We start from the raw sequence: 12,632 nt of genomic DNA, 5'->3' as shown, positions 1-12,632 counted from the left end.
TTACCTATTTTATTTTAATACGTGACTTGTAACTTGTTTATTTTAATTGGTAACTTATTTTATTATTTTGTAAATTATTTTATTATATTATCTATGTATGATTTGAAACATCTTGATTGATTTTCAATTAAACAATTACTTATTTAACTTTAATTGGTAATTTATTTAATGAATTGAAACATCTTGATTGAATTTAAATTAAACAAGTACCTATTTAATTTTAATTGTTAATTTATTTAATGATTTGAAACATCTTGATTGAATTTCAATTAAACAATTATCTATTTAATTTTAATTCGTAATTTATTTTAATATATGGTAAAATATTTTATTAGATAATTTCCTATTTTATTTTAATATAGAACTTGTTTTAGTTATTTTAATAATGATTTGAAACATTTTGATTGAATTTCAATTAAACTATGACCTATATAATTTAATTGTTAACTTATTTTATCATTTGGTAAATTATTTTTAAATTTTATCTATATATGATTTGAAACATCTTGATTGAATTTCAATTAAACAATTACTTATTTAACTTTAATTGGTAATTTATTTAATGATTTGAAATTAACATCTTGATTGAATTTGAATTAAACAATTACCTATTTAATTTTAATTGGTAATTTGTTTAATGATTTGAAATTAACATAATGATTAATTTCAATTAAACAATTACCTATTTAATTTTTGTTGGTAATTTATTTTATTATTTGGTAAATTGTTTTATTAAATAATTACCTATTTTATTTTAATATTTGTTTTACTTGATTTGAAAATCTTTTATTTTAATTCATTTTATATTAATTAATAAATAATTTTTTTATATTAATAAATAAATACTGAAATATTGAAACTTTTTACACTTTTAATAATTGTATAGATAAACATCTTAATTTTTTTGTTTTCTTTTTTGCCTTTTTTATTTTCCCTCACACTAAACACCTATGTGTATATATATATTTAGTATCTATATATACAAACAACATCTTTTCTTTTTGTGTGTATATATATATAGATTGTGTGTATATATATTGATTAGCAAATATTAGATGAAAGAAAATAATAGAGATATATACTATATATTGATTAGCAATTATATATATATATATATATATATATATATAATAATAATAATTATATACACACTCCGTATATAGCTAAAACACAATTAAAAAAAATATATAAAAAAAAATCTATAATAAAAAGATAGAAAGAAAATAATCATAAATCATAATGAGAATGTAATTGATATATACACGCGCGCGTTTATATATGTACACTGATCAACTTAGGAGATAAAAAATTATTAAAAGAGCACTTTTGTGAAATTCTAGAAATTCTAACGAATTAGGAGTGCAACTATTGAAGAACAGTCGCATGTGACTCCAATTAGTACTCTTCTTATTTTAGAATAAAAAAATCTTTTTTTTTTTCGATATTAATTATTAGAGTATATACACCAAATATTCTTTTGTCAATTAAGAAAAAGACAAGCTATTGTGGTGACCCATCAAACGAAATAAGCCATCAGTTATTATTTTTCTATCTTATATGTCTTAAAATTGTGACCTAATTTAGTGATAATTATAATAATAGGGTTGTGTTTGATATAATGGAAAACAAAATTAAGAGTAACATTATTTACAAGAGAAAAGAAATAAAAGAAAATGAGAGAATATAATGTGTTTGATGATAATGAAAATTAAAATAAAAGATAATTATTATTTTTGAGGTAAGAAAGAAAATCAAACTATTTTAATTAAATTGCTACCATACCTTTTACTCTGAAATTTGTTTTTTTATAAAAATAAGGACAAATTTATTATTAACCAAATTTCAATCAAAATAGTAACTTTTCCTTCCATTTTCTCTATTTTTAAAGGTTAACAAAACAACTCATCAAACTTTCATATATCCCACCAAATCAGTCAATGTCGTTCTTTTCTTTTCAAAATATTATATTGAACACAAAAATTCAAATTCCTCAATTTCTTTTCTTTTCCTTCCACTCTTTTTCGGCCAAACTGGGCCTAGGTGATCAAGCTTTGTTGTAATTTGTATAATAATAAATACTCCGTAAATAATCTATATATATATATACGTATATATATATCTTCTTTCTCAGGGAATGCAGTTTGACAACATGCAGATGTGGCTTCCATTCTACAGTCAGGAAACGATAATTTTAGGGGCTTTCAAACAAGGAATAGCCCAACCTTGTCTCCAAACAGTCGTATTTCCAAAACAGACTAAACAGTCTTTAGACATGATTGGGAAACTATGATACCGTAGGGACATAAAAGACAATTTGTCGATTACCTTTTTCAAAAACATTCCTCGAATCTAGAAAAAACAGGAGGCTCTTAGATTAAGGTGGGGCTTAAAGGGTATGTTCGTCATTTAAATCGTAATGTACCGCTCTATCAAAATTTGAGTTTTGGGTTGGACTTCGATGTTTTGCCACACTCGAACAATATGGTGCAGAAGTTTATAGCCGTTGGATAAGAAACCCCCCGTCTACAGATCGATGGCCCTTAGTAATTTGGAGATTGCAGTGTGTTGTGCACGTGTGTTAGTATGAAAGCCACGTTGCATGTGTTACAGAGTTTCCGCCAAGTAGTGAGTGAAAGAACATACTTGAATACACCTATTTTTTATTTTTTTTTAAACATTTTCTTACATGTCTATTTGGCATTGTTGTTAAAATAATTTAACAACAATGCCAAATAGACATGTAAGAAAATGTTATAAAAAGGGAAAAAAAAAAAAAAAAAAACTCAGTACAACAGTTTAATTACGGTATTTCTAAACAAGTTTCTGGATTTCACTTGTAAAGTATTTTTTGATTTATTGGTAATAATAGTGTAAAGTACTTTAATAATAGTAGGACTTTATAAAAAAAATGATGAAATTGTCTTTATAAAAAAAAAAATGAAGGGTCAACATTGTCTAATAAAACGTAGTTGCTGTAAAAATCAAGCCTCTACTCAAAAATCATTTTTTTTAAGCTACAAAGGTCAGTTTAAATCTAAAGCTCTATTGAGTTAAAATTGATGTATTTTAGATGCTCCTTTTTCACGGTAGATGTGCTTCAACACTATGTTAAAACATTATTTTGTGTAAAATATATACAGACATGTATGATGTGTAATTTTTTTTATTTTCAGCTGTCAAATTTAAATACGATCAAAATAGCCGACAATATAGTTACTTTAGGGTTATTAGCCCATAGGTAACCTCCCTGAGGTTATATACCTCTTAGGATCCTTGGTTGATCAGGAAGATTCCCATGGAGTATTGGGTACAATGCTTTGAGAATGATGAGAGTTTCTACCAAGAGCACAAGAGAAGGAATTGAAATCATTGAAAAAAATGATAAAGGAGTTTCCGTAAAATTACGACACACCAGTTACCTTTCCTTTATCCAGGCGATGTGGGATTGTGTACTCGTAGTTCGCTAGTGTGGTAACCTGACAGTGTTTCGCATCAGCCCACAGGGTCATCACAATCCACCCCCTTAGAGGCTCAACGTCCCCGTCGGCACACTTCCAGTTGGATCAGGCTCTGATACCATATGTAATGACCCACTCCATCAAATTGTATGATATTGTTCGCTTTGGGCATGAGCCTGTACTGTTTTGCTCTTAGGCTTTACCCCAAAAGACCTTATACCAATTGGAGTGACACACCTATATATAAGTATTTCACATTTCTCTTATCCAGGTGATGTGTGATTGTGTACCTGTAGTTCGCCAGTGTGGTAGTCTGACAGTGTCTCGCACCCGCCCACGGCACACCCGCCTATAGGGTCATCACAGTTGGAGCTAAAAATAAATAATCCAATTTTTTTTTTTTTTGTGTAAAACACATCATATTTACACAAAATAAATAAATAAATAAATAAAAATACAAAACGCTTGAAAATGTTCCAAGTAAAGATAACAAAAATCACATTTTGCATTCACACACCCTCTTTGTTTTTCTTATTTATTACGTTATTGATTTGGACAAGACTTGCCTACTATGGGTGAGTAGGTCATCAGACTGTTTGGTGATGTGATTCAATCACGAATGTACAAATAGTCTGTAATTATAAAATTTGAAAAGTGATAAAAAAGGAAATCAGAGAAGGTGACAGAATTTATTTAAAAAAAAAAATTATTATATTTATTTATCACTTTCCTGATTTTGTAATTACTGATTATTTATGCATTTATTATTAGACTACATCAACAATTAGTAGGAATGATCTACTCACCAATAAATAGGTAAGTCTTGTCTGATTGATTTTGTAATAAATACAATATACGCACTTGTAAATCTTATCCTTTTAAAAATTAAAAAAATAAGTGTTGAAAAGCAAACTCAAAAGGTTATTATGAGATATGATTGATAATTTTTACGAGTGCTTCTTTAAATTAATATATTTAAAATATGAAAAAGTGCACAAGAATTATTTTATAACGAAATACCTTAAAATAAAATTATAGTTAATAACATTTTGCATTCACACACCCTTTTTGTTTTTCTTATTTATTATGTTATTGATTTGGACAAGACTTGCCTACTTAGGGTGAGTATATCTAACTAACTGTTTATGTGGTCCAATCACGAATGTACAAATAGTTCGTAATTATAAAATTTGAAAAGTGATAAAAAAAAAATCAAAATTTGGAAAGTGATAAAAAAAAAAAAAATCAAAAACTGTGACTGAATTTATTAAAAAAAAAATTATTATCCTTATTTAATATTTTTCTAATTTTCTAATTATAAATTATTTATATATTTATTATTGGACCATATCTGCTGTTAACAGGGATACATACTCATCAATAAATAGACATGCGGTTAACAGGGATACATACTCATCAATAAATAGACATGCCTTGTTTGATTGATTTTGTAATCAAGGACAATACGCTCATTTGTGAGTAAACCTCATCAGTGCTGAGAATAAGTACTCAGGGTGAGTTAGTAGGTAAATATGGTCCAAAAGAGTAACAGTTTGAAAATGAATCACAAAAGGTTTAGTATGAGAGATGATTGACAATTGTAATGAGTGCTTCTTTAAATTTATATATTTAAAATATGAAAAATTGCGGAAGAATTATTTTATAACAAAATGCTTTTAAATAAAATTATAGTTGGTCAAAAGTGATAGTCTAGCAAAGCAATAAAGAGTAAGGAACTTGATTTATGTGTTTCGCGGTATAATCCATGTGCACGGGAAAAGAGAGACTAGGGAGGTGGTTTTTATTCGTGGTGTCTCACTGGAGATCATAAGTACAGTATATCTATAGTATTGCTCCAATCAAGTAAAATTAGTGGAAATTTAAGAAAATCACTATCAATTACTCGTTAGAAATTTTTTCTTTTAAAAATTCTAATCATATGTTTTATAACATTCCCAAATTATCTCAAGCACACACTATTAATAAATAAAACACATAAAAACACACATAAACTAAACAAAATTTACGTGGTTCGACAAATTATCTACGTCTAGGATGAAGAACGACTATATTTACAAAAATGCTTATATCTCTTAATCCAATGGTTAAAAAAGAGTGTTCATGTCTCTTGTCATGAGAGAACTCTCATGGTGAGCTCTCGTATCTAACCAATGAATTAAAAGATTGATTAAATGACTCATTTAACTTTTTGCACATTTCAAAAAAAACTATCTTAACCCAATGGTTAAATAAAGAGTGTTCATGTCTTTTGTCATAACACGGCTTTCATGATAGCATTATTCTACTTTTACTTTAATATTTTGGTTACACACTCTTTCTCTTATTGTAGACCCAATTTTTTTTTAAACACTAAATTCAAGTATATATCATATCAATAGTTCAGTGGATTAGTGTTTTCGGTAAATTTTGAAATACCAAGTTTCAACTCTCTGCATCTATTAATCTAATTTCTAATCCTTCATGGCGAAGCTTTTAATGGTCTAACCTGGGCTATAGCCCAGGTCCAATATATATATATATATATATATATATTTAAATTAGTTTTACTATTCTTATTAGCCCAGTCCATATGTAATTAATTTTTAGTACTGCTATTTTTCTCTTCTTATCAGTCTAATCCATAGTACTACTCTTCCTCTTCCTATCAGCACAATCCATATGTGATATGTAATCAATTTTTATTACTCTTCAACCAATTCCTCTCAACATGCGGTGGTATTTTCCCTTATTTGCCTGTTTGGGGGTCTAGCAAGAAAATTGTAGAGACTTGAGATGGGGTCTAATTTCTCATTCTTTTGAACAAATATAGATAAAAAATCAGTGAAGAGAATACGTAGAAGAATAAGAATCTCTTCGAGATCAGGAAATTCTATTTACATGTAATTTTTAATTTTTATCTCCTGAAAAACTTGATTTGATATATGAGATCATAATTTTTTTTTTTTTGGATCTATTTTTGAATATATATAATATATCTTTATTATAAGAATTATTGTGTTTATATTTAAATTTTTTTATTATTTTTAATTCCCTTCTTTGCAATCCTGACTCTGCCTCTAGGGCCTTGTAAAAAGAAAAAACAAGAAAGAAAGTACATATCATATCAATAATACTTTAATGTTGTCACTGCTAATTGATTGCACTAATTTAATACAATGGAAATTAATGTCATACATGTAAAGATATTTATTATTATTTTATGATTTTTAATTTTTTTTTTTAACAAGATAAGAAGGGTTAGAAGTTAGATTAGTAGGTATAAAGAATCGAAGCCGGATACTCCTAAAATCTATCGGAGGCACTAATCACTGGAGTATGGAGGCATCTGCTATGACTTTCAATTCAAGTATACTGTTGCATGAATAAGAATTCACAGGAGCCGGTAGTTGACAATTTTTGTTTGTTTTTTTTTTTAATCATAATCATGTTTGTATTATTTTTTCGTTACTCAGTTAAATACATTATCCTTCTATTTTGGACTATTATTCTGTCACTTTCATACATTCATCACTTAATTTAACATTCATTTCTCTCCAATATTCTAAAAAAATTATTTTATTTTAATAATACATAATAGGAGAATTAGATACATGTGATTAAAATTACGTGAGTAAGTAATGATCATATAAGTTCATAACATCATCTACCATCTCCGCTTACACAGATATATTCAACTTTCAGTATTTTTGTTTTATTTATCTAATCATCTTGTGTCATTTGTTTGAGAGAGAACTAATAAGAATTTGTCACAAGAGATAGAGAGAAACAAGCACAGTCAAGAAAGATAAGTAGGAGAATTTCAACACCAACTTCAGTGGTGCAGAGATATAACTTTCACAATTGTTCTTGCAATATTGCTATTTTTCAGGCCCAAGGAGAATTAGTGAATGGCCCAATCCTCATTTAATTAGACAGAAGTCTATTAATCCAACTAAGAGAGAGAGCACCACTCACTCGGATTAGTTGGGCCAATCTAAACTTTTTTATTTTGGATTTATTTCCCTGACATTCCATCAAGTTTGGGTGTTTGACCAAATATCATATGGAAATACTTTTCAAAAATTACTATTACTCACACCCCAAATCACCACTGGATGTGAAATGACCTTTTTATCCTCATTTTTTTAAAGCCTTTTAATATAAAACATCATTATTGTATAAGGACAAAATTACCCCCATTAATTATCCAACTACACCAATATAATTATATATATATAAAGAATTAGGGTGCGCGCACGCATATATATATACATATATATGTAAATAATTAGTGTATGAAGAATTAAGCGATCTATATTCTAGATTTGGATTTAAACAAATTTCTTGTAAAATTATAAATATATATACATACATATATTCTAATGGGTATTTTGGTCACTTAACATGGGTCCAATGGGTCATTTTTTACATCAAACAACCCTTTAGTAAGTTAACAAAAAATCAAAGGGGTAAAAATGCCTTTTTATATATAAAAAGTGGTTTGACACGTTTGAAAAAAATAATTTTTGGGGTGTGAGTGAAAAACGGACCAAACATTTATAATGTGAGTGATAATTATTTTCAAAAGGTATTTCAATGTGATATTTGGCCAAATTTTAAGGGGTGTTAGTGCATTTAACCATTTTATTTTATTTTTAATCTTTTGGACAATGATGCTGTTCATCAAGATACAATTTTTTAAAATGGGTGTCATTCTTACACTGTGCGCTCTCCTGCTCTCACGCTCTACTCTTAGTATGCGTGACTTAAATTTTACCGTTGTCGTATTTTCGCTCTTGCTCTTCCTTTGTAAGACTTACATGTCACTCAGTTTAATTGTAATCGCATTCATCAAATGAATTAAATTAAAAGGCTTTTATAGGTCAATTTTCACATCGTTTGAAAAAACATAGAATTAATCAACTAAAATTCAATTCCATTGATTATTGCATGTATTCCATTCTTTAACATCATAGAAAAATTGGTGAAATACTAATTCAAAATCCTATATCTACTTCGAGAGACGAGGTCAAATAAGCTCAAGATAATATTTCGTGGTAAGCTAGCTCCGAAAAAAATTATGCTCCATGAGAGTGTCCTAATATAGCTATAACCACAAGCACATGTCAAAAGCTAATAAGCATGACACGTATCATGTAACTATGGTCTTAACACCTCTATATAGCTTCACCATTTGTTTCCCAAGAAATGAAGACGGATATATGAGAAGAACAAAGAGAAGTTAGTGAAGGTTTTGAAGTGTTTGGTTACTAGGAAAAGTGCATATATGTACCATATATATATATATATAGTTTTAATTTTTAGGGTTTGAGAGGAAGATATATATATAAGAGGGAAGAAGGATGTCAATGCTAGGAAGGAGCATAGCAGCTCCATTGCTGATTCTTAATTTCATTATGTATTGTGTTGTGTTGGGTTTTGCTAGTTGGTACCTTAACAAGTTAATCGATGGCCAAACTTACGGTAAGTATAGACCCTCCAAGCGCTCTCTCTCTCCCCTTGAGTCATTTCATTTAAGAATTCTCTTGGGTTAATGTACTAATGCAACCATTATATATTCCATAAGGAAAACTCTAAGACAAGCCCAATTTTGCTTAATGTGAGAAATTTTTACACAGTCGAAATTACATATTTCTAGTCAATCACAACTTGACACATAAACAAATGTGTTAATTTTATTAAAATTTTATTTTAGGTTTCAAATTGTGATCGATCGAAACCATGTTATAATTTTTCTATGTGAGAGTGCATGATGATTGTTGGGTGCACATGGTGCTGTATTCATCTGCTTTCTCACTGATTTCAACTTGTTTATTAAAGTTCTTTTTAGAAATAAGTCAATGCTCGGGTGCTCATGATGAGCGTGCCCTCTTAATTGTTGTGTCGATAAGTTTCTTTTGATTCAATAGACGAGGTAAGGGACCTCATGTGGTACAGGGTATCTTGTGCCGCTAACACAGCATATTAGATCGTATACGTAATGTAATACATTGATCACGCAACATGCGATGTAAAATTATTGCATAAGCAATTTAAGGTAATTGTTGTATAAGTGATCTGAAATTTTTGCGTTATCGATGTGAAGTTACGTTACCGATGTAAAGTTGTTGCGATTGCACAGGGCATCCTGTGCCACAGGAGACGATCCAGATTGATGGTAAGGAGTGCCCCATGATAATTATTATTATTTCAATATTTTAATATGATTGCATAATGCTATATATATATATATATCACAGTTGCCAACAGTTGAAACTTGTATAGCTGGTTTCTTTAATTTCTACCAAATTTTTTTTGTAGGTTATGGAGGGAATGGCGCAACTATGTTCTTCGTGATCTTCTCCATACTAGCCGGTGTCCTCGGCGTGGCATCAAAAATTGTAGGGGCCAGCCATATCGGCGCTTGGAGGACGGACAGTTCAGCTTCAGCAGCAGCAGTAGCAAATGTGGCATGGGCTGTGACCTTGCTAGCATTCGGGTAAGTGTTTGGCTGCATGGAATTGGAGCTTTTGAATTGGAATTTCACCTCCAATTCCATGAAGCCGAACACAACCTACATTCATTCCTTCATCAATAATCCAACAATTAATCCAACCATGGAAATAACTAATTACACCAATGTTTGATAAACTTAATTCAATTTGCAGGTTGGCATGCAAGGAGATACACATAGGAGGGTTCAGAGGGTGGAGGCTAAAGGTCTTAGAAGCATTTATAATAGCCCTAACAGTCACCCAATTCCTCTATCTCTTGCTGCTTCATGGTGGTGTTTTTATTAGCAGTCTTGGTCCGGGGAGAGACGACCACGTTGTGAGAGGGCCGGGTGGAGCCAATGCTTGATGTAGCAGCAGTTTTGAGCTAACTTATATGGAATGGTTTGCACAATATTCAATCTTTGTGCTATGTATGTAACCCTACTACATAAACAATCATTGTGTTGTAAGAGAGAAAATTTACATAGTGTACGTACAAGGCCTTTCTAGGCTCGTTCATATATATACCATCTCAAGGTTTCTTCAAGGTTCTCAAATGGTTGAAAGTTGCCATGTAATGTTTTAGATCAAGTTTGTTTAGTCCATGAACAGCTTATTGTTGTGCCATGGCATGATCAGATTCCAAAATCTTTATTAAAGCCTTCTATGTTCGTTCATATCATCTCATTGAGTGTGTGTTTTTTTTTTTGGAAATATCTCAGGGGCAAAACAGTAATGTTATTCCTCAAGTCAACATGGTCGATTTTCGGAATCGCAGGCCTATATATATATAATATCTTTCCCACGAGAAATTGTACAAAACTCCAGGGTTATTTTGATTTTTGACGGACCCGATTTCCCTCCTCTTTAGTTTCGAGGCATAACAAGAATATTAAAGAATAAAGACATTCTTTAACATATACTGTAGCTTATTTGAATTTATGTTTGACAAAGACTGGCAAAAAATTATCACAAACATCAGAATTCCTTCTCTCCTCTCCTTTTTAATTCATAGCAAAACCTACATCCTCCACATCTAAAAACATTAATTTAACAATTTGAAGCATTAATTATCACAAAATATGCATCTCATTATATATATTTTTTCTTTTTCCGTAAATTATATGCATCTCATTGTCATGCATAATTCACATTCTTCTTCTTCTTCTTCTTCTTCTTATTTATTTATTTGTTGAAGTGCTTTTTATTACAAGTATCATAAGATTTTTCTACTTTGGAGAGATAATGTTTAATTGGTGTAATCGTGCTGCAATGCAGTTTGTTGGGTAGCTGATTAATAATATATATATAATTTTTAAAAATATCTAATTTGAATGTAATTATATAATTAATTATTTATAATATTTAATGTTATATGTTATATATATAAATATTTTTGTCTAAAAGTGTATTAACAAAGCACTTTTTTATAAACAGGGTCAAGTGCAGAAAATACCATACAATATATTTACAATGCATATCACACCCCTCATATGCAAAAAAACACCCTTAAAGTTTCAATTTGGTGCAAATAGGTCCCTATGACAAATTTAAACCCTAAGTTAACTTAAATTACCTTTACTGAATTATTTTACAAAATATATAAAATAAATAATTTTGTAAAATGACCGAAAAGGATACTATTGGAGGACGCTCCTCAAGTGCAAAAACACTCCTAAAGTTTCAATTTGGTACAAATAGGTCATTCTGAAACATTTAAACCCTAAGTTGACTAAATTACCCTTACTGAACCATTTTATAAAATATATAAAAATAAATAATTTTGTAAAATGACCGAAAATGACATTAGTGGAGGACGCCGACAATGAATAAGTAAAGATAAAAATAAAAAATAAAAATAAAAATAAAAGTATAAAAGAAAAGTAAAGGAAAAAGTAGAAAATAAAAAAACGAAAATAAAGTGCAAACTAAAGATAATAAATCTACTCTAAACTCCGAAAACCAGTGCGCTGATATTGGGATTATTTATTTATTTATTTGTTTAACAGTGTAGGTACGTTTTTTTTTTTCAGTAAAAAATAGTAAACTGAAATTTCAAAAATTTCAAATCCTTGTTTTACAAATTCTCAAATTTAAAAAAAAAAAAGATTTAGAAATATATATAGAGAAAAAAGTTTCAAAAAAAATTAAAAATAGTAAGGTAATATATACATAACACCCCTATACTATGAGATTAGTAGCATACATACCCTCTTGGGTTTTTTTGGAAGAGTAAAAGGGCAAAACGGGTATTACAGTACTAATTTATGTATTGAGGGATATTTTTGCAAATTGTGAAAAAATTAAGGGTGTTTTTTGCACATTTTTCAAATACGGGTAAAAATGCTATGTGGAGTATACTTTAGGGTATTTTCTGCATTTGTTCCTTATAAATATCATAATATTTTTGTGTATTTTATGATAATTAATTGTTTAAATTGTTTTATTAATGTTTTAATATGTAGAGGATGTACATTTTGGTATGAATTAAAAAGGAGAGGAGAGAGAAGGAAATTTGTTGTTTTTGACGATTTTTTGCGAGTCTTTGTGAAACATAATTTCAAATAAGAAATCTGTTAAAGGATGCCTTTAATAGCCTTGCTGTGCCTCAAAACGCTACAATAGCGAATCATTTTCGAGCGTGCATGCTGCCAAAGCAACAAAAGATTACTGTTGGTCG

General features: G+C 29.2%; 1 protein-coding gene across 1 annotated transcript; it reads left to right on the top strand.

Moving 5' to 3' along the window:
• The first annotated feature begins 8,821 nt into the window (after window positions 1–8,821).
• LOC132300889 (membrane protein PM19L-like) lies at window positions 8,822–10,388 on the top strand. Its single transcript, XM_059798211.1, has 3 exons — window positions 8,822–8,942; window positions 9,780–9,957; window positions 10,127–10,388. The coding sequence occupies exons 1-3, from the start codon at window positions 8,822–8,824 to the stop codon at window positions 10,317–10,319; spliced, it is 492 nt and encodes a 163-aa protein (XP_059654194.1). The 3' UTR covers window positions 10,320–10,388.
• Window positions 10,389–12,632: the final 2,244 nt, after the last annotated feature.

This window comes from Cornus florida, unplaced genomic scaffold (genome assembly GCF_030987335.1).
Source record: "Cornus florida cultivar Cherokee Brave unplaced genomic scaffold, ASM3098733v1 CherokeeBrave_3.0.0_Hap2_Chr01, whole genome shotgun sequence".
NCBI lineage: Eukaryota > Viridiplantae > Streptophyta > Magnoliopsida > Cornales > Cornaceae > Cornus > Cornus florida.
This window is presented reverse-complemented; position numbering and strand designations above follow the sequence as displayed.

Bases quoted from the DNA above. Each gene is read 5' to 3' on its own strand.
- LOC132300889 (XM_059798211.1), top strand. From the start codon at position 8,822: ATGTCAATGCTAGGAAGGAGCATAGCAGCTCCATTGCTGATTCTTAAT. The intron at 8,943-9,779 runs GTAAGTATAGAC...TTTTTTTTGTAG, and splicing joins AATCGATGGCCAAACTTACG to GTTATGGAGGGAATGGCGCA. The intron at 9,958-10,126 runs GTAAGTGTTTGG...TTCAATTTGCAG, and splicing joins GTGACCTTGCTAGCATTCGG to GTTGGCATGCAAGGAGATAC.